General features: G+C 38.0%; 1 protein-coding gene across 3 annotated transcripts in view; it reads left to right on the top strand.

Moving 5' to 3' along the window:
- The window catches only part of VGLL4 (vestigial like family member 4), a 90,669-nt gene that overhangs the window by 25,502 nt on the left and 38,147 nt on the right, over positions 1-27,020 (top strand). The window contains exons 1-2 of one of the 3 annotated variants that reach the window (XM_082768616.1): positions 18,422-18,823; positions 19,214-19,520. The exons of 1 other annotated variant lie outside the window; for it this stretch is intronic. In XM_082768616.1, the coding sequence (XP_082624742.1) occupies positions 19,328-19,520 (193 nt within the window). In that variant the 5' untranslated portion in view covers positions 18,422-18,823; positions 19,214-19,327. Of the gene's footprint in view, positions 1-18,417; positions 18,824-19,213; positions 19,521-27,020 lie in introns of those variants that run through there. One more of the 3 variants, XM_082768617.1, reaches the window with a different exon arrangement.

Genomic DNA, 27,020 nt, shown 5'->3' with positions numbered 1-27,020 from the left:
TTAACATAAAATTCATCAATATACAACCTTTTAAAATGACTCACGTCTTATTAGAGCATAGTGCAGTTAAACTAAATACGTTTATTCTTAAACTTCTTAACTGGAATGTAAGGGGAGGTGGTATACATGTCAGTGTGTGAAGACAAGAACTTGATGTTTCTGTTAATTTCTTATGTGTTTTTTTAAGTTAGGAGGCCTCACTGTCATCTACTGAAATTCTGCAACTACAGCTGTTTATCTAGAATCGCTGTCTTACTAAGTTTATGGTAAATGATATTGCACAAGTTTTTGCAGTGACATTCAGAGATTCAGAATTTATTTTGAAATCTTGTTATGCAACACGGTTCACTGAATTGTATCACTTTTTAATAGTCCTTTTTTTCATTTAAACGTAACAAGTTATTTGTTATATAATCTCCCACAGTCCCCAGGTAGTATTCCTGATATTTAATCCCAAGCCAACTGCTGTGGTGGTTGGTGTGGCTAATTGTTGTTTGTTGTTTTTTTTTAAGGATTGAATTAATTGCACAGACATTCCTGACAAAAATTCTGTCTTCCAGCAAGCAAAGGAAAGCTTCATCAGACAGGCTTCAGCCCAAGTTGGTTGGCCTGTTCGGGATTATAGGGAAAAAAAAGCATAAATTGTCACAACTCGTGTAATACAGACACTCTACCCAAATACTATTCTATAATGTGATGGCTGTCTCTTGTGTTAGTCTAACTGAAGAGACGCGTCAGTCAGCACAGACAGTTCACAGACTTCTGAAGCTGTAGGAGTTTTCCGTTTTCAGTAAATACATGGAAAACTGTAGGAGAAAGTGGTGTCTAAAAAGGAAGCTGTTACTGCCTATCAGTAAAAGAGTTACATGAGATTAGTGCCTGCAGTGCAAGTATTGCACTGCTTGCAAAATTACTACTCTGTAAAAATTGTGCTAAACTTTGAAAATTCCTGTTCCACATATACGTGTTTATGTTCAAAGAAGTAGAGGGGTGTAAAGACTGCGTATCGCTCTCCTGATTTTCTTGGTGGCACAGAATCTTAAGATCAGACAGTAGTTTTGACAGGGAATAATGTGTGCCTTTTATGCTGGCAGTCCAGCTGGTCTGCTATGGTATTAACGACGTTCATTTACTTGTTGCAAATCTGCTGCAGTCTGACAAAATATAAAGCACCTTCTGAGTTGGGTAGGATTATTCATTTAGGAAAAAGTTACAGGCACACCTTCAGCACCATGTTTGTATTCTTCAGGCCACCCCAGGAAGGTACTTTTCCCCAAGGAAATGATGCGTACACATGGCGAGCTGTGTTGGTATGGATATGTGATATAATTCTGATGGTATGTTTCCCTTTGTAGCCAAACCCCACTGGTAAGTCTGTAAGGTGAACTTTGATCTTGGGATCATCTGTACTGCAGATTTTTTTATTTTTAAACCAAGGCTGCAATCCTGCCATTGCTTATTCCCATGAACGGTATTGTGAAATTCTAATTAATGTAATATATGTGGATATAAAGTTCTCATTTTGACTAGTTTTGCTACATTTCCTATATATTCTGGTGGAGTCAGACATATCCCAATTTAAACCCAAAGAAACTCTGAAAGGAAGGCTTTCTCAGACCATCATTGGACTGTTTTTTTCTAGTTAAGAAACAGATTATGCTCACCTGGGTGTAGAAAGATTTACAAGAAGAATCCAATTATGTCAGCTGATGTGCAATTCGACCAGCTGCCTACCCAAGGGCTGTCCGCAGCAATATTTTGGTTAATGCAACGCCAGGCTTGCAAATCAGGACTTAGAGGCAAGAATTAGCTGCCTTCGCTCACTTTTATGAAAGCAGTTGACTTCGAAGAGAGCAAATGCAGGCTGCACTTTCTTGTGAGCGGATCAAATCCTCTCCCTTGCAGTCCCTGGAAGAATCTGAGCTCCATCAGCATCCCTTCTGTGAATTTCTACCACTTTGCAGTTTCTTTATAGTTCATTCTGCCTTGATCTGAAAAAAATAAAGTCCCTTATTTATTTTTTTTCCAAATGACTGAATTAATTTCTCTGTTTTCCTGTAAGCATTGTTTAGAGAAGGCATTCCCTCCCTAGGACAGGGATCTGGTATAATTTACGTCCTGCATCAGCCTCAGCTGAGCTTTTTGCAGAGGGTGGTATATGGAACAACCACAGTGCCGAGTAAGGAAAAGGAGGTAGGTGTTCTACAAGAAACATGTAGTGCCAAGATTCTTTTAATCAGGGTTCTCCACTGGCTGGCTGTCTTGTGATTTTTTTAAATACATTGTCAGTAAATTAGCAGGTCAGACAGGTTCTGCCTGAAAAGAATATACAGACCAAGAATTCTTTTATTTTTAATTACTAGAGTGGATGAAAGCAAGGTGTGGTCTTTGGCCCGGTGTAGAGAGTCAGGAACTGACTAGCTTCTGTGCCTCCAGGTAAATCTCATCTTCCTGCCTTGATTTCTCCAGCTGTGATATAGGCGTGATACTTGCCTCAGGAGGAAACTGGATATATTCGTGTTTGTTAGGTTCCTTGGAGATAGAAATTGTTATGCGCATAATATTTCTAATATGTTGTATGTATTAGATGTTAGAAAATTAAGTCTCTTTAATAAATGTGTTTTAATAAAAAACATTGATCACGTGGCTTCAGTTTGGTTTAGTTGCATTCTTTTTGTGGAAAGTAACTGGAAAATTTCCTCTCAAGATGTCTATTGTAAATATCTCCAAAACGATAATTTCTTCAATTTTGTGTTATGAGTTTCCTGAATATCTGACTTCAGAGAAAGCTTATGATAGCAAACTCACCCTGAGACAGAAGAGAGTATTGAAAGGATTAAGTGTGTTTGATGAATGAGACCTGTAAGAAAAAAACCTTTTAAGAGTATTTATCCATCTACGTTGTTTTTAAAGTTTTGTGCTCTGCCAAACCCAAACATTTTAGCATTTCAGGATCGGCCTTCAAAATTATTCAATTAATAAGTCTTCACTGCTTTCTAGTTTTGAGCTTTTGGACTCACTTTGAGCTATAATTTACCAGATTCTTTGTTTATCCTTTAGAATTAAAAGCTTAAAAGGTAAAATAAATTATGTGTAATTTCTTCAGATGCCCTTGGGAGAAATGGAGCTTTAAGAAAAACATAAGTCTTGCAAAACTTTGCAACATTATGGAGTTGCAACATAAAGAACATGGGGGAAAAGGGGGCAAGGTCACTGCTGGGTTCTAGTTTGTCAGAACTGGAGTCTTCTTATTTCATTTTTTTACGCAGTCTGTGATCGTAGTTGGAAATGTGAAACATGAATACTGTTCCAGGCACATCAGGATTTTGTTCTCTTTGACCCCAGTGCTGTCATCTCTCTGCTATATTTAATTTTTCTGAAGACATATATGAAATACTTGGAAATGCTTTCTGTTCTGGGCCCTATCCTTCTTCAACTCCAGTGCCGTGGGTTTAAATTGTTAGTTATTCATCCACATATCTTGTGATTTGCATTTCATGTGACTGCAAGTGTGGACAAGAGTGTGTGATATCACCACAGAGGAGAACGGTTTAACTGCTTTCCCCAGCTGTAGAGAAGCTCTCTCGCCCTGCCCTAGAGGCTGTTTGGTAAGTGCATGCTGTCAATGAGTTTTGGCAGAGCAACATACAAGCCAATGAAAACGTGTCGGGAGTTGAAGCTTGGGCTGGTTATGCAGCTGAGCAGAGGAAAGCTGAAATGCAGTTTGTCTTTGTGTACTGATATCTTTATTTATTTATTTGGATTACTTTTTTTTTTTTTTTTTTTTTTTTTTTCCTAGACACAATTTCACCATTTAGATGTTTAAATCCGCAACCAAAATGACTAGTACAGGAAAGACTTGGGTAAAACGCTGGGAAATGGTGACTGTATTTACTGTTTTTTTTGCATTTCTCTCTTCATTGCAAATAGTTGTCGTTGTACTTTGTAGGCTGTAACGTGTGCATAGGCATCACAGTGTTTTATTACCTGGTGTGACAAATACTTTCTGACTTACAAGAGATGCAGTGAATTGTTTCACTAATCCTCTTCCTCTATAGCCTGTAGGATTAATTTTGGTGGCAGTATTTACTCTGCTTTCTTTGATAAAGGATCTAACCGTCATTTAATGGAGGATTTGATTTATGGATATTTAAATCAAAAAATGGAAAAGAATAATAAGTTGACTTTTTTTTTTTAATTATATAATACAGTATATAATAACAGTAATGTAATCTACTATTTTTTATATCAGTGAGTGGCATTGTCCAAAGCATAATTTTTAATACTCTTGAGAACATGAAGTGATTTAGTAATCTACATAATGTGATAAATAAAATGAAATAATTAAGAAAAAAAAAAAAAGAAAGAAAGAAAATAGGTCTACTCTCTCTAGCTAAGCTGAATATTGCTTATATTTTTATTTTTTTTAATTGTAATTCAGTCAATAGCATGCATGGGAAAATGTATTTTCCTTCAGTTCTGTTTTAATGATTTAATGTTTGTTGGGTTTATTTTTTTTTTATTTTTTTTGTAGAAATTACTACTTGTGTGTATACATAGCTGGAATAGGTAGCACTGATTGTTTTCATGCTTTTTTTCTAGTGACAAGAGGCTTCTTAAAATCCTATTCTTGATTAATATTCTAATACTAAATTGTATTTTAACAGCCTTGGATGTGATTTTTCATGATAAAGGTCTAAATAGGGTGGTGTTTTTTCTCCTGACCTTTTATGTGTGTTTGTTTAAAAAAAAAAAAAAAACAAAAAAAAAAAAAACGCACACAAAATGACCATTTTTTTTTTGGTAACTTTAGAATGAGTTACCAATTTTCAAAAGCAAAGCTCAGAAAGGAAATAATGCACTATTTTCAGTGTGTTTAGAAGAACATTCATTCTGGTGAGCTTCTGTTCTGGAGGAGGTGTTGAAGTCTGACCTTTGTGTCACACACATACTTCCTACTACCATGTAAAAATCTGTTTAAGGTAACAAGAAACTTGAAGTTGGTTGCCCCTAAAAATGTGAATGTTTCTGCCTATGATGGATATTGTACTTCTTATGATGAGTGGGGCTGCTGATGTGCAAGGCAGAGTGAGAACTGGCAGCGTTTGTCCAGTCGCAGATCTGGCAGTGCCCAAGAGGGAGCTGCTGCTTGGGATGATGCCTCCCATGCTGAAGGCTCAGGGGTGAGCAGGCTGAGGTGAGGTGTCTGAGGAGGAAGGCGTGGTTTGGAAAGCAAGAATGGATTTTGGCAGGAGAATATGGGAATTGGGACTGGTTGGGCAAGAGTTTGGAACAAGTAGGTACTAGTAAAAGGGTATTGGGAATGAACATGGGAGTCTGAGACTCAGATAATAGGACTAGCTGCAGGAGGGCACTGAGACGGGTATAGGAGGTCAGGTATGAGAAAGAGGGCAATATGAGCAGTTGGAAAAGGGACAATACAAAAGAGGCTGGTAAGCATTTTGCCTTTTTGGCAGATAGAAGTATTTCAGCCTCCCTGTTAGTTCTTCTGGTGGCTAGTATTGTGGAGTAGCTGCAGGGTTGTTCTTTTTTTTTCACTTGCCCTGTGAGGAAAATAATATATACTTGAATACTGTGTTGGAAAGATGTTTTGAAGTTGGTGCTTAATGTCAGCTTCTATGTTAAAATTGTATGTTATAGAGCATTCCTCATCATAAGGTATTTTTTACATAAGGCGTTAGTCTCAGAGGCACAGTGCTTACTGAGAGAACTATCTAATTTTTTTTTTCCTCATTGCTTCGTGTGGAGCCAAAACTTCATTTTCTGCCCTCTATTCAAACAAGGCTCGACAGGCAGGATTATTCAATTCCTTGTAGGAATTTTGTATGACACTTACCACTGTACTGTCACAAAGCTTCATAAACCTTTAATTAATCTTTACAACACCTCTTTGATATGATTCAATTCAATCATTATTCAGGACCATAGCCAGTAAATCTTTCTTTACACAAAATGAGGTGAGGTCCTGTGGGAATATAGTAGCCTGTGAGGTAATCAAATATGATTATACAATAAAACTGTAAGGATGGCAAATCAGGATTACCCCCCAAAATCATTTTTCTGTCATTTTTTAACTTGAGAGTGTTGGATTTTTCAATCATGGTAATATTCTTTAAACATTTCTCCACAGTAAAAAAAAAAATGCATATAACAGTATTTATCCTGAAAACAGCTTCTTAAGACATACAGTGGAAAGGACAGAACACCTTTAGGTCAGGATTTTCGGCTTTTTTTATTTATGTTTTATAACCTTTATACCAGTTCTACCTTTAAAAACAAACACGAAGAAAAGCTGCACAGCTAAGACTACCAGCAATACCAGATGTAGCTCAGGTATGTGCACATGCATTTCAGGGCCATGTACTTCGTAGAGCAGTTTAGTCAGGGCGGCTTGCGTGTGTTGGAGTCTGGCTTCTAGACTGATTACCAAGGCTGACATAAACTCAGTTATGCTGAATATTAAGGTTGTAAATTGAGAGCTTTTAATTTGGGGGATATAAAGCATGCTTTCATGCATAGTCTAAATGCTTTTCTTAGTACACGTTATGTCTATTTATCTCTTCATTTGTCATTGTTTCAACAAATTGGTAATTCAGACCAATGATACGACTCCTTATTTAGTTGTTCTTCCCCAGCCAGAGCAATTGCTTTCATGTGACAGTTAAATTTCTCTAACTTCTGGAAGCAGCAAGCCCAGAATTTTTGGCAATAATATGACTTATGTAATTAAGGTTTTGCCCTACCATTTTGCTCCAAAAAAATGTATTTGTGAATAATTGAAAGTGTAGTCTATGCTGAAAGTGCAGTAACTTCACTTAAATGGGGTTCCCTATCTTGTCTCAGAAGAATCACTTATAGAAAAGACTCCTGTTCTCCTTCTACATGTACTAATCAGTTCTAATGGTTTTCTTCTTGTTATTTAAGGATAAGTAAATGATATTCTTAAGTTAGTTGGAGAATTATATTATTGGCAACCTCCAAATAAGTTGATAAAAAGAATACTCAGGTTCAGCTTGGATTTTAGGAAAAGGCTCTTCACTGAGAGGGTGGTCAGGCACTGGGACAGGCTCCCCACGGTAATGGTCATTGCACTGAGCCTGCCAGAGTTCAAGAAGTGTTTGGAGAATGCTTCGAGACGTATGGCTTAATTTTTAGGTAGTCCTATGTGGAGCCAGGAGCTGGAGTTGATGATTCTCGTGGGTCCCTTACAAAATGGGATATTCTATGATTTTATGTGTTTCCTTTTTCAAAAAATCATTGGTAGGCAAATAGTACTTTGTATAGTAAATTAATTTGCATATTGTATCCATATGTATGCTTGCTACATTGAGTGGTGTCATACTAACAGGGTATTTCTGCTGAAATATGGTTAGCAATAGTTTAGCCTTGTCGTAAAGCTTAGTAATTTTCTACTGCCTTATTTCACAATGGGGTCAGATTGTTTTTGTTTCTAACCATGTCCCCAAATGGAATTTGATATAGTAAGCGTGAGCCATAATTTTATGTTGTGGGTGGAAGGCTAAACTGAAGAGTTAAGTACAATGTTCTTTCTGTCCTGCCAAATTCTAGGTCTGTGAAAGGGCAGAGCAAAATAAATTCTGTGCAGTGGATATCTGGACAATTCCAGTTCTGCACTAGCATATGATGATTACCTCGCTTTTAATTAACACATTCATATTCTTAGTTAAATTTTGCTGATAAGGTTTTCAGTATGGCAGCATCAGTTGTATGACTTTCCTCATTTAGGGTTGGCGTGATATAATTTGAAAAAAAAATGAATTTGTTTTGTATGCTACAGAGATGAATCTTCTGCCAAGTGCTAACTGCAATTGTTTCCTTGGTATTTTTTAAAGTTTCTTTTTTTTCCTTAAGTTTCTGAATGGAGACCTGAGATAAGTGCCTGTTCTATTAGTATAAATACGGTTGCACTAAGATAATATTTTCATTCAAGATGTATACTGTTGTCTTAGTGCAATCTATTCATTGCTTTATGGAAAATAAGGAGGCCACTGGTACTAGTCCTAATCAACATAAACTTCAAGAATGCAATATTTATATATAATCTTCTGATTTATAGGCCACGTGTGAAAAATGTGGGGTTAAATTAGTGATAGGCTAGCTTTTGCCTATACAGTTATTTAATTTCAAGTTACACTAATGACCTTTGCACATGCAAACTGCACTGCGATGTTAATAAATTTAATATTCTGCATCTCTGAAAGAAAAGGCTTGTTTCAGAAATGCATCATCTTTTATATGAGTAATATGCATAAAAAGGAAAGAGAACGATAACATTCAGGTATTACAAACTTCTCTGGCCAGGGGAGATTCAGTATATACAATGAATGCTTTGTACAAAGTCTGTCTAAAGTGTAGTCAACCCAGACTGATGACCTGTATTATGTCAATCTAGATATATTTAGGCAGCATTTTAAAAGCAACTCAGATTTATGCAACTTCTCATTATATTTTTGTAGATGTCAGTCTGCATTAGGCTAGTGGTTTTGACTCTCACATTCACAAGCTGAGCTTTTAACAAAAGTGAAGCAAGTTTGCTTTCTGTGTAACACTGTTCATGCTGAAGTGATATATTGTATTTTTATGTGCTCTTGACCTGGAGCTGCCTTATTATTTTTCTCTCCTTTTTTTTTTTTTTTTTTTTTCACCTGGCCCTCAAGGTACATGTCAACACAAATTTTTGATAAGCATGGTTTGTGCCTGTGTTTTTTAAATCCCTGAGAGGGTACACTGGGCTTATTTCTGTAGGATAAGCTGTATAAAGACAGGTTTAGTTGACCATAGCAGATAACAGGAGTGACCTACACACCAGCAGCCTAATGGGTGAGAGCTGAGTGAATTGAATAGCAGCAGTAATAATAGGAAGTAATTTTGGATTCCTGATACCAAAACCAAAAGTGTACATTGTGATACTCAGTCTATTGAGCGAGAAATGTGCCAGAGCTGGATTGGCTTAGCTGACAGTAAGTCTCTGCTACCCTCAGCTCACCTTCTACAGCTGTTTTCTTTTTTTTTTTTTTCTTGCATGGGAGTTGGCATCTATCTCAAGGGGAATTTTCTCCACAGTGGAGTCTATCAGAAGAATATGCTGGGACTGTTAGGACCTCATGCTCTAGCCACCAGTCCTGTTACAAAAGTATGTTGTTTTTACCCTCTGAGAGTAAAACCCTCGAAGGAGTATGTATGCAGATTCCTTTATACCAGAATGACTCTGCCTTTTTCTCACACTTCAGTACTTTGTTGTATTACCATGTTAACAGAAGTAAATACTGTGTATACTGAGTCTCTGTTCCTATAGCTGTGGCTCAGAGAAAGGAAATGGAACATCGAGAGGCAAATGACCAAGTCAGAGTGGTATAAGCTGGTATAAAGCTGAAAGTGAGATCTGCCATTTCGTTTCATTTTGGGGATGATACATCTTTTAGTATTGTGTGCTCAGGCCTGTTACTCCAGGATTGGTGGCACCCAGAGCTAGAGAAGCGCAGCAGCCATTGCTGCTATAGAGGTGAGAAATCAGTGAACTTCAGGGTCTGATATAGAGTATTACACTTGGGTTCAGAAGGGCTGCAAAAATGTGGTGTGAGAGATGACAGAAAGCTCTGGGATGATTGGTAAGCAGAAGTTGAAGAGACAAGGAGCTGCTTAGTGCAGGGAGAAAGTGTGGGGGGAATTCAGGGCAGTTGGAGAATGCGTCCTGAAAGGGTGTTTGGGATAGTTGGAAAGAAAGAGAAAGAAGTTTTGAGACAAGTGAGAAGGGATGTTAAGATGGGAAACGCTTTAAAAAGCTGAGGAAATTTTGTGGATGTCTGGGAATGTTTTTCTTGTTTGGGAAGTGCTGAATTTCAGGAAGTGAAGGGGTTCCTGGGGATGAGTTTTGTGCGAAGAGTATGAAGTAATGTCACTGAAACATAAACCTATGGTGTAGTGAAAAGGGAAAGAGGGTTTTTATAGTTTAAAAGCACTTTTTTTGAAGGGAACTGGAATTAGCATAAAGTATTAGTTTCAGCTTTGCATCTATCAGTGACACCTCAGTGTGCTGACAGGCAAACACTGACCAGGTCCTGCACAAGGTTACCTGACATGTGCCCGTATTTGCTGTTACAAATTTGGTAGTTTTTATCCTTTATTCCCTACCTCTGTTTTCCCTCCTCCATAGTCAGGGCTAGCTTGCTTCTTCCTGCCAACGCTCCAGAAGGGACAACAGTTGAGTTGTGGCTTTTCCCAGAGTGGTGACATAACTGTGGTCAGTCTTCTCTCCCTGCCACTGTTTTCACAGGAAGGACAGGAGCACGGTTATCTTTGAGGGCTTATAGCTCTCTTTGAAGTATCATTGACACTTGCCCACCATTCCCAAATTTGGGGTAAGGAGAGTGGCAGGACATATGGCTGTACAATGCATGTTTTCCTTGACAACTGGATTGAAGACAAGCAAGTGACAAAACCAAGTCAAAGCTTTGTGCTCTGATAGTCTTCACTCTCAAATTACAGCAGCATTTGTCTGTAGTCCCGCAGACTGTTGAGTAAAATTTTTGCCGTGGGCAGGATTCATCAAAGGGAAATTTGGACTTCTTTGTGGTAAATCAAATGCTAACGTTTGGTTTTAAAACACAATTTTTAGCATTGCAGTTTGGAAGCCTCCTGTTGTTACTTTCCCTGCTGTACTATAGTCTCTCCTATTAAGCTGGTGAGTGGTAGTTGTGACCCCTGTGTGATGGGGCTGGTGTCAGCTGTGCAGAGAGGACACAATATGAGATGCATATAAATTCCCAATACTTTGCTGTTTTGTCAGAAATCTGGAAATTAATAACAAATAATAAAAACAAGTATCTTTTGTTTAAAATGTGAAAAACTTTATTTAAAACCTCTTGTTGCCATTTAATTAGAGGTGAGGGGGAAAGCAAAAGCCAAGTAAGAAAAGCTAGCTGTTTCTCCACTGGAAAATAGAGAGTTTTCAGCAATATCTACATCTGATTTTGAGACTGAAATTGGACTTTCTGGAAGGGAAAATGTCTCATCTTGTGTACCTGGAGGACTGGAAATGATAATTTTGATCCATTGGAAAAAACTTTTTTTCAGCTTCCTCGTAAATGCCACATCATTCATTGTCAGTGCTTGAAAAGGTTCTGACACCATGAACCTTTGAAACTTATAAAAATATTTTGGAACAGGGAGGGCTGACTATTTCTGAAAGGTCTTCTCATAAAAAAGGGTTGTTGGGAGCGTTATTTTTTTACTTCTGAGTCCTGTGAAGTTATACTTTTGGACAACATGGGCATTCTCCCTAGTAGCTAGAGGAATGAAGATTTTTTTTTTTTGACATTCTACATGTATGATACATAATACTATACACATGGATATGGATGTGTGTGTTGTACACAAACATATTAAAACGTATTCTTCCTTGTATTACTACTTTAAATAATATAAGTGCAGCACTGATAGCTAGTATGTGGTGCTTCTTATGTCTTGGTTTCTTTTGCTTGATGCAGAGGACAACAGATCACCAGCATCTTGAGAAAAGGCACTGTTCCCTGGGTGGCTGGTTTGTTTTTGAGAACACTACATTTTGGGATAAATGAGTGTATTTTTTTTTTTTATTCATTTTGGACTGTTTGCTTGTTTGTTTGCTTGTTTGTTTGTTTGGAGGGTAGATGGTAGAATGATTTATTAAGATCAAACACTTTTTTAATTGTAGAGAACGACCCTCAATTGGAACAGAATAGTCTTAAAATTTGAATGAAATGTCTTTTTCACTTAATGAAGTAATACCTTGCAAGTTATATAGTTGGATCCTGTAATAAATGCTTATTAACATTTTCATCCAAATGTCAAGGATAAGTAATTCTTTTGATGTTCAAAAGGCAAAATTAATTTCTTCTGTGACAAAAGTTATAGCTGATCGTGCTACATGGTCGTCTGTAAGATAGCATTGGAATTCATTTTTTAATCTAATTTATAAGATTGTTACCTGTGCTGCCTATAATATATTCATTCAGTCTTTGTGCAAACAGGGTCAACTCCACACACTTAAGTAGATTTACATACGTTGACATGTAAGTCGAGTTAGGCCCTGTGAGTATATCTGATGTCTCGCCAAGCTAGCAATAAAGGGGAAATCTTTTCAAAGACTTTAGCAATCATAGAGCCCTTTGCTTTATTCTAAACCCTGTAATTAGTGGTTTCTGGAAACTGGATTTGCTTCTTCCCAAAGATGAGGGATACGCACAGTAATTTTGAAATCTAGCCTCTAAACGTGGTCTGGCTCCTAACATTTCTAAGTAAAAAGTGTTTTAGATGCATGAGCTGTTCACATCAAGCTGACTAGCTGTTTTCTTTAAATGCACTCTTTTCAGGTTTTCTTCTTGTTTATTTATTTATTTATTTTTTCTCCTTATGACTTTATATTTTAGCTTTTAGAACATGGTGAACTTAACACTTCACTGTGTGCATCTGGAGGCCATGATGGTGTATGAGATTCTTGTAGCTCAAGATAAATTATGTTTCTGATTATCATCAACCCTTCAGAAATTCAAAGTAGTATGCAAATAAGAAGAAAGAATATCAAGATTTTAATCAGCAAATAACAATTTTTCAACCCAGATAAACAAGATTTATTTGTTACAGATTGTATTTGCATTTTTAAACTGTTTTTAACCTGGCTTAAGAGAATAAAAAGAGAAAAACACCAACAAGTTGTAAATTGCAAGGTATTACCGTGAAATGAATAATATTTTTGGTAAAACTGATCTTCATTGTCTGCTGTTCTGTTTCAGCAAACAGTCAAAGAATTGAGTCAAGAAAAATCATGCGCTAATGAACACTCTTCTCCTTTGTATTTCACCTTGTGGAACATGGAAGCGATCACCTGGCTCACTGCCTCCATTACCCTGCAGTTTTCCACAGTTGTGGAACAGCTATTTAGTTTTAGAAAGATGCGCAGAATGTGCATTTTGCGTGTTCCTCCTACTCACTGTTCACTAAAAAACGTTGTTGTCATCTGCCTATGTTTACCCCCCCATCTTCTGTCCTCTAACTTTTTTTTTTACTTAGGTCAATGGTACAATAATGGGGTGAGTTTAGTCTAGGGTAGGAGATGGCCATTTGTGGGAAACATTAAACATCATTTTCCTTATAATGTATCTCTGAATTTCCTGAGTCTTTCACATGTTAACTATATTTCCTTATCATATCTGAGTGTATTTAAAAGCAAATCATCTTGCTCAAATGAGAAGTTTTTATATTTTTTTTTCTTTTTTTTTCTTTTTTTTTTCTTTTTTTTTTCCCTGTGAAATGTATTCTAACTGATTTTTCTTTTTTTTAAATAAAGTAGGTGGTAAGTACAGCAACTTTGCAGTTGAGTATCAGGAAAAGGACAAGCAGTATTTTTCCTTCAGGCACATCGCCACCTAGCAGCTGCTAGCTAAAATTTGCTCTTCTTTTGGTTGAAGTAGTAAAAGGTAAAACCTGTATCTGAAGTACTCCTCTGCCTCTTTCATTAAGGATATTGATGTATCAGCTAGATCATGGATCATAAATGCCTGCCGGACCTCAAGAGCTGTAACATATTTCTGTCTGTTCAGGAATGGGAGTTATATGGGGTAATACTCTAAGGTGTTTGACATTGGTGTATTACACCTCTATAAAGACTGTATTTTTTCTTAGTTGCAAAATTGATCACTGTTGAAATAGCTCCTCTGTGCTGATGATCATCAAGAATGAAATTTGAGTCACATCCAAGTGAGTGGATTGCAGATCTTTCTTCTACAGTGTTGATTCTCAGCCAGTGCCATACATTTTCCCACTGAAAGATGGTGTGTGGTGTGGAGTGTGGACCAAACCAGTAGAACTGCGCCAATTCCATTTTTGCAGACCCTTCAGTGCTACTGCCTAAGGCAGCAGGACTGAGATGACCCATCCTTGGAGGTGTTCAAGACCAGGTTGGAAGGGGCCTTGGCCAACCTGATCTAGTAGGTGGCATCCCTTCCTATGGCAGGGGGCTGGAACTAGATGATCTTTGAGGTCCCTTCCAACCTGAGCTGTTCTATGATTCTGTGAGAGAAAAGTACTCACTCTGGGGGAGAGTATGAAAACGTGAGGCGAGGACAGAGGTAGGAGGACTGGACAGGCTTAAGGACATCAGAGAGAAGGTAGAAAAGAATGCTCCGTGGCAGCTTATTTGAAACAGTTTGCTCTGAAGTAGTGCACTATATGTTTAAGAGCTGTAAGAATCACGTAAATTCTTCCTGTCAAATCCGGTGTTACAGATTTAATATATCCAGGATTTTTTTTTTCCGTTATTTCCTACAGAAATTGAGATAAACAACACACAAGTATAAGGATTTATTTTTTAAATTAAATTCCTATTATTGCTCAAATAAGCCAGGTTTGTTTTTACAGTGGAAGAATTCCACTAGCATTTAGGAACTAGTAATTGATACAGTAACATACAACATTTGTAATGTGCACTGTAACTCTTTGAAAAGACAAGTTCGTCAAGATTTTTTTTAATCTGAAAAATACTCTGTTCTGCTCATCAGCTTTTGGCTAGTTGCACTGGGTATATTGGCACCAGTGTTCTTACTGGGTCAGGTGTTTGCTTCCACAGTGCATCTCCTAACTGCCCTCCTTTCATTGTCACAGGGTGGTCTTGGCCATAAATCAGATTCTGTTCAGATGAAAAGAAGCTGAAGGAGGTTCACCAGGAGTGCTCCTGATGTGCTTCAGCTACTAAAGTGCATTGGTCCATCTGACTAGACATAAGCTAGTCAAGAGAAAGCATATGGACTATAGATGTTGAGGCCACTGTACCATTTGCTTCACACAACTTTTGAAGACATACCACTGTATTGTATAAGAGGGACAGATTTGTTATTTTTTTATTATGAGAATTGTAGAAAAGCAACACAAAAATCTTGTCAAATTCCAAGTTTGACTTCTTCCTTAACGTAGGCACTACCTGTCTAAGTATGCATATGGTCCCCTGGTTTTGACAATGGTGATTTACCTACTTCTTAGAACTGCTTTTTTGTTTTGTTTTGCTTTCCTTGTCTCAGAATACTTCAATAAGACATTCTTCTGTGAAGACTGAATTTGCTTTTCCTATTAAAGTGAATCCAAAGATCACTAAGAAGTTGAACTACCTCATCTGCTAAGTGTGCTAATTAGATTCAAATTTAATGGACTTTGATGTGAAGTCCAGAGCGATTCAGAAAGATGTGGATTTTCAGTTACCTCTAGGGGATGCTGTTGTGTCAAAAGTTCCAGTGTATTAAACATTTTATATATAGATTTGGGCATTTATCTGCCTTACAAAAGAAAAGTGTGTGTAATGCTATGGGAAGTACTCTAGCTAATATAAAACAGAGATAGTACAGCATATAACTGCAACCATCAATGTACAGAAGAACAGGTAAGAACTAACAAAGGTCCTGGGGTGATGTTAACAGCTTGTTTTTCTATGTATGTTGCATAGAATCTGCTGATGTAGCGATTGTTTTCAGTTCAGTGGAAGGTATCTCAAACTGGTGAAGAGTTTGATGACCAGCAGTTTGGATGAAGCAGTTGGTAATTCTGTGCTTTCAAGAGCAGACTGAGTACTTTACAGAAAACCTATGACTATTTAAAAGTTAATGTCTTCTCGTTGTTGAGCTTTTGAAAGTTTTCTTTCAAAGAAAACTCATTTCGTATGAGTGGATTTGGGCTTTGGAATGCTTGAGATGTGTTGATAATTTTTATTAATATTGATAATTTTACTTTTCTATTCTTTAACCAGGCATTCCTCTGCTTTCGGTATTGATATTTTAATTTAGGTATTGGTAAAGCTTCCAGGAAACAGGTTGTTATTATTTAACATGTAGCATCTAGGTTCATTCTGTAACATTTCATTTTGTGTACTGAAGTCATTCATATAATAAAATGATAACTATTGTGTAAAAACCAGCAGAGTTGTGACTACTGGTCTAATGAGGACAACTTCCTAATTATTGTGTGGACAAAAATACTGAAGAATGAGTGATTTGTAGACAATACCCAATACTTCTTTTCCAAACAATTAGAAGAAAAATGTATCTTTGCATGTAGAGGGGAATTTATATTGGACGTGGAGCTATAGTGTCCTTGTATAGCTAACACATTATTTGCAAGCCCTGTTGTGTAGACCACTACTCTAAAGAAGTTTAGAATAGTACTTTTTTTCTTCCTCATCACCTGCACTTCTTGTAAAAAATTAAGTATTTTAAACTGGAAAAATTCAATGCTTGCCTCTTCTTATTCCTCCTAAGGATCCATAAAATGTGTTGTAGTAATGTAAATTCAGGGGTGCTCTGTTTATTAAAAACTTCACATATTACAAATGTTTTCCCTGAAAGCTTTGGCATATCTACATAAAAAAGCCTGCATTTCATGCTAAAGGAACTTGCCTCTTTTTGTTAAGTTCTAGGTATGGATTTTTAATCTCTGTTTGCACTATAAAAGGCAACACTTTTCTTGATGCTTTTATTAAGTGGTTGTTTTAATCTATAAAATTGATGTATAGCAGCTTTGAATTTTGCTTATGGACAACATGATCTGCTACTTAAAACTTCTGGTCCCCATGCTTGAAAATCATAATTTTCTTCTTGCTATTAAAAATATTTCTCTTTCTAGAAGGTACTATTTTAGTCTGGAGATGAGTGATTGCAACTTTAGCAGTAATGAATCCTGTGAGGCAAAACAAAACAAACAAAAACACCACACTTGTTATTAGATACTATCTGAGAAATATATTGTCATTTAACCATTAAGTCTTCGTACTATATTAAAGTCTTAAAGATTAATAATGCTTCTGGTAAGGAGAGGGCCCTTTTTGCATGTAAATAATGAATAAAAGACTTCTAGGCCTTCATTTTCCTGGTAATGGTTCCTTTCAGGTAGTTTGTTTCGTGCTGTATTAAATTCATTGTTGTTCAGTGGACATTATCTTTCAAATGAAGCATATAAGTAATGCACATGACTACTACTTGGTTTTGAAGGGAGAATAAACTTTATTTGGGGTCTGGAGAATCTTCCTTGGAGGTAAATTTCTTACTCCTTTTTATTAGTAGTAACTTTATCTAAATTACCTAGTCTCGTTGAAATATCCAGAACATTTTAAAGCAGCAGTTTTCAACATGCTTTGACAAAATGTCATTCCACGAATGCTTCTGTAAAGTACTATCTTCCCCTTGTCTAACAAAGTGGAGAAGTTCCTAAGGTGGAAATGAAAGTGTGTTATTTTTTCTCAGTGAGTGCATGCTCCTTTGTGTACCAATAAAATTCTCTTTCCCAGCAAGGCAGGGAAGAATTATGGTCCAAGCCAAAGAGGAGAGAGAGGCCGCGGCAAGAGTAGGACTCTGTTAGCTTTTTTGTTGTTGTTGTTCGTCTTAGACCAAACTTCCTCAATATTCACTTCTCTTTTTTCTGTCAGATCAGACTTCAGGTGTTGATCAGCCACAGGAAGTGCAGGCTGATGCCCATTAGGTTAGCACATGCTTACGTACAGATGTCCTGCCCTCTCCTGATGAGTCACACACATCTGTAGAAGCGGCTGGAGCCTTTATGATCGAGGTTTGAGCTGCAGAAGGGCAGACCACATCCTGGGATGACAGCAACTGCTGTAAAAATCTCCAATATTTGTGTCATGTAAAGTGGAGCTGTGGCAATTGTCGAAAATCCAGAACAGAGAATTTTAACTGGTAATACTCCTTATAGTAATCACACGTAACGGTGTGACTGAATCATGGCAGGGTGTGTGTGCAGACAGGTACACCCGCTGGGTCTCGGTCCCGTAGCTGCAGTTGTCTGTCTGTATCGTAACAGGGCAGCTGTTCTCTTCTGCCCCTGGCAAATGGCGTTATTTTCACTGCAGCAATACCAGGCCCTGTCCGAGGCCGTGCTGGGAAACCGAGTAAAGGTTTAAGAGGAACAATGCCTTTTGCAGGGTTGATTTAACGCAGTTGTGTTGCTGAGCAGCCCGCCAGGCCCCTGCCCGCGCTGAGGCCTCTGCTCCCCAGGCTCCAGCGCCGCGCGCCCCGCACGGCTTGCAGCAGCAGCAGCGCTGCTTCCTGTCAGGAGCCGCTCCGACATGGCCCCTTCTGTACAGGCCCCTTCTGTGCAGGCTCTCCACCTCCTCCTTCGCTTTCTTTCAAACACTTAGTGCATTTAGAGCCTGATCTTGTGCAGAAAATATCCCTGACATTTGAAGAGCTCCAGGGATTCACTGAGCATGCTCAGTCCTCCCCGCCTGATAGAGAGAGGAAGCTGGTTTACATACGAGTCATACCAAGCATAGCCTGCATGTCAGTGCAGTTAACTTGCAGCGGGCTGTGAGGAGAACTAGTGTGTCTTTGTCCTAGGAAATTTCCCTTGTTTCTGTTTTCTTTCTTCCCCCCTCCCCCCACCCCTCTTTTTTTTTAATTTGGAAAAAGACTTGAAAAGTTTTCAGACAGTCTTCTTTGTACTGAAGGACACAATATACTTGTAGTTTGCAGAAGTTTGGAAGGGAGCGTGTGTGTTTTAATCCCTCCAACTTTCCTTTAATATACTTTGTTTTGATTAGCTGAAGGCTGGGCCTTGTGCTAGTGAAGTTTAGGGAGCCGGGAGCTTACTCGGCACCATTTGCCTGGCTTACTTCTCCCTGAACCTGGGCGAAAGCAAACAAGCTGGTCTTTTTTGCTAGCCCGATAAATGCTATTTATGAAGATGGACCTGTTGAACTACCAATACTTGGACAAGATGAACAACAATATTGGCATTCTGTGCTATGAAGGTAATGCTTTCATTTCACAAAGCGTCTCTTGTCGGGTGTGTTTTCTGTTGTTTCTAAGCATGAAATGTGCCTCCTGAAAGGAGATCGGTGCTGTTGGTTGTAAGATACCGTGCAGTCTGCCTTGTTGCTAAGGCTCTGTTTAAGGAAGGACTTTTTTTTTCCATATAATTTTTCTGGTTTGTTTGTTTTACAAAGAATATTTCTAGTGTTCTTTCTTTCTTTTTTCTTTCTTTTTCTTAAAGCTAATATTAGATTAGTTTAAAGGACCGTGTTGCTTTTGTGACTGCCAGGTAGAGTTTTTGTTGGTAATTTCTGCTGCTGTGAAGGAAATGGTTTGTAACATGGGTGCAAGTATTAATTCATATTTCTCCTTGTGATCCAACCTCGCAGTCGGACACTGCCACTTTTAGACGTGAGAGACGCTTTTAGACAGTGCGCCTTGGACTCATTTCGTGTCGGTGCAGCAGCGAGGTGCCGAACAATGAGGAGCCTCAGTGCGCAGCCATGGGGCTTGCCGAGGCGCAGCGTACGGAGCACAGAGCGGCCCATTGTTTGACTTCTCATTTCCTGCACAGCTCAGAGAAAGCCCTGGCTGCGCGATGCCTCCCCCTCCTCCACCGTGCACACCCCTCCTTTCCCAAGAACCACCCCACGCTCCAGTCCCCTGTGGAAAGAATTACACAACTAGCTGGAAAACGTAATTTTTTTTTTTCTCTTTGCTGGACTCTGAGTCTTACTTATGTCTTCTTCGGCTAATGTAGGTTGGCATTTGCTCTTCATTTTGTAAGCATTAATAGTCTTGTTTTGAAGTTGCCTGAGGTAATAGGGTAAAATCAGTTTCTTAATCTTAGTGGAGTTTTATCTACGTGCAGTTTGAAGAAGTGGTTATGGCTTGGCTTTGACTGGAAAGAAAGGCACCACTGAGCTAATTCGGCTTGGCAGTAGAACTGTTTTTGCTGTAGCCACACACAAGCCTTGCAGAAATCTTTTTTCTGATTCAGCAGGAACATTTTCCATGTTCATTTGGAAAATAAACTTGCTGTAGTTGTCAGGGGAGAAACAATAAGTAGTACACATAGGAATAGGAGCTATTCCTACGTTTAGAAAAAGAAATAAGAAATAAGGCAGGGAGCTGAACCTCACTTTGGAAAATACTGTCTTTTTTTACCATTAAATCAGAATGGCCACATTTCCTTCCCGTGAGAAGTGTAGAGAACTGTACATATCTGTTTCATTCTTTTCCTTCCTTTCTTTTTCTTTCCTATACAAATAACAAAGATGTTTGCTTGAAGAAAGCTTTTTAGAGAAGCTTGAGCTTGCCCTTCAGTACTGAATAATTCAGAGCTGGGATAGTGTGAGATTAGTTGAACTTCCAATCTCTTTCCTATCCCATGCTTTCTTCTTTATATCAACAGGGCTGGTTAATGAAAGACAACTTGCAGGTCCTTCAACTTTGTTGTTGCTCTCTGTAGTAACTAGTGCTTTGTTCGTAAGCAAGTGACAGCTTCTGTTGGAGGCCACAAAGTTTGGCATAAAATTCTACTTATGTGCATGTTTCTGAGTGTTTTGTTGATTAAGGCAGAAAAACTGTAGTTTTGGCTCACTAGTTCAATTCATTAAAATTATGCCTAATATTTATGGATGATTCTTTCCAGGCCCTTTTTTTCCAACCCTCTTCTCCATTAATTGTTATTTGAACAGATCTTTCCTTTAGTAGTTCAAAAGCAAAAGGACAGCTTGAGGAATACACTCTACTGTAGCAGTCTTTGTTTAGCTTAAACATCTGCTGCTATTTTCCTTATTATGGAAGTTAACGTTTTTAACACTAAAATAAACACACAAAAAACGAAGGGGAAAAAAGCAAAACTTCAGTGGTGTTTATAGTGAGGTGTTTATATCCTAGTGGTTTAAAAAGTATAAACACTGACAACATCTGCACTGAACTCTAAGGGTGTTTTTGAGATGCCTACAGATCTTCCATGCCTCTGCCATAGTATTTATTTTATAAGAGAGTTGTGTCAGCAGTGATGGATCTTGTCTTTTCAGAGATACTGCTATGGTAGTAAGTATATTGAGGACAAAGTGCCCTTTCAAACTCAATTAATTAGGAATTATTGAAGGTCATACTTAAGCTACTTATAAATAGATGTCTTCCTGAAAAGTAATTTTTGCAGACATAGACACAAATGCATTGTATGATGTGAAAATAGGTTTGAAATTTCAGCTGAAATAATTATGGACCTATATCCTACAGAAAATGAATGAGATGGATTCCTTATTCCTTTAGATTTTCTCTTGAAGCACTTGCTGTTGTTTACTGAGAGAATTTGTATGCTGGTGAAATGTACCATTATAATTTTCTAAGGTTTTTACGAGCTGTTCTAATCTTTAACCTCTGGCACAAGCCACTGGAATTACATGCTATTGACTTATAGGTGCAGTTTATGGTTAAGAGATGTACTGTGGTACGTAAGAAATGGGAAAAGTTCTTCCATCACATGCCTTTTGGCAGCTCTTCAGATGGATATGAAGTAAAAGTGCATAGTTTGCATTGTAAGAAGAGTCTTTGGTTTTGTCCAGCAAGAGTTACAGACAGCAAACAGTTGATAGGAAGCTTCCAGGTGCAGATTTAATGCCATCACTTGGTTAGTCTTCCTTGACTGGTAGGTGCAAGAACCCTCAGATTTGTCTTAGTCTTATTCTGTTCCTAAAAAGCAGTGTCACAATCATGGTCCAGTGAGTGTGAGAACATTTATTGACAGTGCTGTTCAGTTCATGAAACAAATTTCTCATTTTGCCTTACTCAGTGGATGTTTATGGGAAGAGGGCAGAATGATGACTAATATGAATGGGATCTGAATATGGACAGAAAATTGGCGTTTTGTGAGGTTGGGGGCAAAATGGGAGACCTAGAAGTTCTTCCATTAACCCCAGAGGAGTGCTGTGTTGCAGGTACAGCTAAGAGTGCTTTGTAGTATGAAGCCTTAACTGAAGTTAGCATTTCTCACAAACAGAAGGAAAATATTTTATTTATTTGTTTATTTATTTATTTATTTGTAACTGTGAGGTTGGTCAAATCCTAGCACGTGTTGCCCAGAGAGGTTGTGGAATCTCTTTGTCTTTGGAGATAACACAAAACCCACCTGGACATGGCCCTGAGCAACCTCTCCTAGTTGACCCTGGCTTTGAGCAGGAGGTTTGGACAAGATTATCTCCAGACGTGCCTTCCAGCCTCCACTCCTCGGTGATGCTGTAATGTGATGGAAGGGTTTGCACACGTGTATAATTAAGACAACCCCAACCAGCGAAAAGATTATAACCAAGAATGAGGTGAGAGGGGTTTTGAATGGGAGTCCATAACTTTGAACCACAGAATAAGCCATTTCCTTTCCTCAGGGTGCTTTGTTTCATATGGCTAACTTGTGTCCTTTTGAGCATTGTCTTAATATAATTAGTAGTTTTGAGCTCCTCATGATGCTCCATGATAAAATCTCAGTTTTAAGTGATGCTTTTTGGGAAAATCTTAATTTTAACAACATAGTCTTTTAAACAAGTTCATAAAAATGGATATTTGAATGGTTTCTCCTTCACCAGTGAAGGCAGAACTTTCTAAACCACTGAAATGAGACTGCTCAGTCTTCAACAATGGAAAAATGACAACTATATTAGCATTTCAAGCAATTAATTGTAATGTTTTTGGTGTAGTAGAAAAGAAAAGAGGAAATAATTGCAGAGACTTGTTGACTCAGCATTGTGATACTGATTCTTAGTGTAAACACATCTGATATTCTCCTTCTAAACACTTGTTGCCAGTTACCAGCAGTGGCCAGTTTAATGAGTAGTGCTTTCATATCACTGTTTTCTTCCTAATGAGCTCAGAGACAACAGAAAACTCTTGGGAGACAGTTGTCCTCACTGAGGTGAAAAGGCCACTAAGCAGAACCATTCTGTACCAGTCTGGCATCCCCAGCGCTTCATATCAAATGACAAGCACTTGATCCGGGCATGTATTCAGAGGTAGAACATCTGCATCTTGTTTTGCAATGGAAACTCGCTTAACTTTAGCTTAATATTCTTTCTCTGAGAGCCTTGTGTGTGAGGTAATGGCAGGAGGGCTCTGGGTTAAACAAAAACAAATCACAGGTGATCCTGCGCTTTGACTAATGCAGGGGCAGTCTGGCAAGTTTGGGCCCCCCTTTTAAAATAGAATATGTATGAGAAGGTGCAGTCTCCAAGTCAAAGATTTGTTTCATTTTGTTGTTTATCTGAGGGAGTGTACAGATGGTGTGTGTTGGAAGGCAGATTTGTCTTCCTTCCTCTCTCGCATTTTCAAATGCCTTGTGTTATTACTGCATTCTCAAGGCTTGAACGGCTGTGCTGGGAAAGGTATAAAGAAATGCAATAAGATGCTAAGAAATCCCCCAGGCATGCTATGAGACTTGGAGCACTCAAAATAGTTATACAGGGTTCTCTGGACAGTCCAGAAGACTGGATTATTATTATTTTTTTTAATGAAGAAAATTGGATCCAGATTTAAAGAAAAACACCCCTTTTTGGTTTCAGGACAGCTTACATTAGTTAGTGGCATATTACATAATTATTTCACTGACTTCCTGTAACAATGAAGCATTAGTTGGCTACAGTACTGAACTTACAGAGCTATGTATTTTCTTAGGGCACTGCAAGCCATTTTGAATATATATCTTCCCAGAAAGGCCAGGTTAGATGTTTGATATCAAATGTGGAGCATGAAACAGTTTCTGGTAACTTCATTTACTTTTTAATGAAATATAACTTGTTTTCTTAAGTTCTAAAGAATACTTTCCATCAGGTTTCTTTGCTGACCTTGCATTTTACTCTGGGGTTGTAACATCAGTTTCTGCTATTAACTCCAATGTTTAGTTTAGTTTCTAAATATATAAAATGACTTTAACACTATTCTATTAAGAATTAGTGAAATAATAAATGGGCTAGAAATCTTCATACTGAATTGTGTTGTTGTTTGTAATGAAGTGTAAAATCTCTGTTCAAAGTCATGTAAATTAAGAGGCACCTACTGAATGTCCCCCATTTATAGAACATTCTGTAGGTTTTTCTTTTTCAGTGTCTTTTATCTTTAGGAAAAAACAAAGAGCTCCAACTTCACAGTTTGGCTTTTCTTACTCATTTCCTCCTAGCATGAAGTTGGGAATATCCTTTTCAGTACTGACATAAAAAAGAAAAAAAAAAAAAAGTGTATTTTCCTCATGTAGCAAAGGCAAGATAGATTTAGGTCATATTTAAGCATTTTTCCCTGGAGTTCTCTTGTTTTCCTCACCCTTGATGCTAGTTCAGCATATGTACTGGGAATTCAAGCAAGGAAATTAAAACAAAACAAAAAAAAAACACTTAAGAATAGCTTTATCCCACAACTTTCAAGTGGATGAGATAGCATTATTTTTTTCCCTGCGATAAAAGGTAGTGAGGTTTGTAGCAGTAACTTGAATTCTCTGTTAATGAGCAATTTGCTTAAAGGCTGTAACTTGTTACTCACAAGTCAGATTTGTTACAGTGCCAGGTCTCTTTGGATATAAATCCAGGGATTTTAGGAGACATTGAAAAAGCTTAAATTGCTCCAGAGTTTGAACAATGCGCTGTATTGTATGGAGAACTGTTAGAGAAAAACTAAAAGCTTAAACAACAGTCTTCATTGTGTGGCATCTAAAATTATGAATGAAAAAGTTCATCCATATGTATTGGTTTTGCCTTTTTTTAAATATCTGCTTTGCATGAAAATAGTTGTCTATTAATTTCTTCTTGAGGATTAATACAGATGGGCCTTTATATTTGATTTTGGCTGAATAGACTACAGAGCTTTAACATGCTGCATGCAGACAGTGTGCCAAGCAATTTAGCAAAGTTGTTTACACTAACAATAATCCAGCAGAACAGAGCCTATAATTCTTCACTGATAATAGCATGAGGTAGAGATGAATACAAGTTTCTGGAGGAGTGTTTACAAAAATCGTATTACACTTTTTCAGTGTTGAAGAATCACAAGTGTTTTTGTTTTTAATATTAATTTTAAAACCAGCCAATTTTTTCTTCATTGTGCAGTCTGTATCATCTCCCTCAAAATTACTTTACAATTCAGCACAGAACAGTTGCTTGACACACAAAGAGTCATTGTTGCCTTTCCCTTTCGGTAAAAGCCGCACGCTTTGGAAGATAATGGGCTGTGTGATAGGGCGCTGCTAGATGTTGTATAAGCACTGCGCCAAGTCTGTGGGTGCAGTAACACACACCACGAGTGCCATGATGCACAGCTTTTATTTCCTGGAGGCAGGTTTCCCTTGGTGCTTCATCTAACGACTCTTTTAAGAAAGACCCAACACGCTCAGCTTCTCCCTGCAGGTTGATGCAGTGGCACACGTGGCTTGGGGTGTGCTGGCACCTATCTCAGGAGCCTCAGTGGGAAAGCAAGGGAGGCTGTACGTCATCTCGCAGAAGTGCAGCCTTGAACAGGTGGCCAAGGTCTCAGTTGGGGTTATTTCTGTCAACTTGTGAACTTAGTGCTACAGACGGATGGGGTGGGAAGAGTTTTATTTTGAACATTGATAATAGTTTGGTAGTGATTCTGAGATAAGGCAAGTTTGGTGTGTCCTGATTTGTTGGAAAGAGCTCCATACCGCTTTTCTGGTATAGCCTTGGTGATAGCAAAGGAAGGATGTTCCTGGGACCACTGCAGTATTGGTTCTAGCTAAAGAAAAAGTCATCCAGAAACTTCAATAATGAGGCTATGAGTCTTCATCAAAGCGTGTAGATATCTCATTTTAACAGGAGTTTAGTTACTGAAAGACTCTTGGTAAAAAGTAATACAAGTGATAGGAGTGCGTTTGTGTAGGGGAAAGGCATGACGTGCAGCTTTAGAATGTTTGCCTTATACAAGTTTTGTGGCACTGTTTGGAATTGGATTATTATTATTTTTTAAATTAACACTAATTGCTTTTATCTTTGCCTTTTAACTTTGCCATTGCTAGTGTAGAAAAGAAAACCCTGTTTAACATAGTGCATTTTAAAGGCCATCTTCTTCCTTCAAACATTTTATGTGAAACTCTACCTCATTTTGTCTTTGAAGGAAAAGAACATCTACAACGTAGTGTGCATTGATGACAGTAGGTAATCAGGATAAAGTGGAAAGTTGCTAGAGCCTTTGGGGCATAGGAGGAGGGGGAAAAGTAGGATTTCAACTGTTAAGTACGGATTTAGCTCCATCACAGAAAATGTCTCCTGTCTTTTCAGGGTTCACATTGTTGCAGGAGTCTATCTATGATTATTTAAAGACTTTTTCACTCCTCATCATTTTGGAGTATTCTTTGTCAGCTGTGAGAATCAAGCTCTGTAGTGTGTAACTTTCCTCCTCTTCTTCCAAACATTGCTAGCAGGTTCCAGGAAATATCTTTGCTCTCCCAGGAAAAGTTTGGAACCTGTTGTGTTTAAAAAACAGTAGTTTTTCTTGGAAACCCATTTTGACAGGGCAGGCATGGAAATCACTCAGCATTACGCTTCCCAGGTTCACAAGGTTTTTTATTTATTCCTCACCATACAAAAATAATGGATTTTGGGTCTCTAAACGTGAGCTGTAGTTACAAGTAAGAGAAGTTCAGTAGATTGGCCTGTCTATTAGCACACCAGCATGTGAATGGCATTGCAGTAGGGGAATATAAGCCAATATTGAAATACTGTTTTATTTTAATGAGAAATCACAGAACCCCAGATTGCTGATAGTCTTTGTAGTTACCACCTACTAAGTGCCAAGCACAGCAGTTCTTTGTGTAAGAAAAGTGAAAACCAAAGCTGCGAAGTCATTGGAGATGTTGGAATTATTGTTGTCTTCTTGGGAATGGGTATTTACATGTATTAAAATGGCACTAGTGGGCTCCGCTTGCACTCTAGAGATGATACTGTGACTTTGTTGCATAGTTGTTAACATTTTGTATGTCTCGCCTCTGAGAGCAGATTTAGAAATTTGTAAAATCAGCAGGTTTTGACACTTCCAGGGCAAAACCTTTCAGAAAATTATTATTCCTTGCTTTCAGGTTACTCTATCGGATTCATCTTGTGTGTGATGTATTCCTAATTGTTATTGTATGGCCATATGAAGAAAATTAGTGTTGTCTAGTCGAAAGGAAACTAGTTCTATGAATCTAAATTATCT

This window comes from Aythya marila, assembly GCF_965140915.1.
Source record: "Aythya marila genome assembly, chromosome: 10".
NCBI lineage: Eukaryota > Metazoa > Chordata > Aves > Anseriformes > Anatidae > Aythya > Aythya marila.
This window is presented reverse-complemented; position numbering and strand designations above follow the sequence as displayed.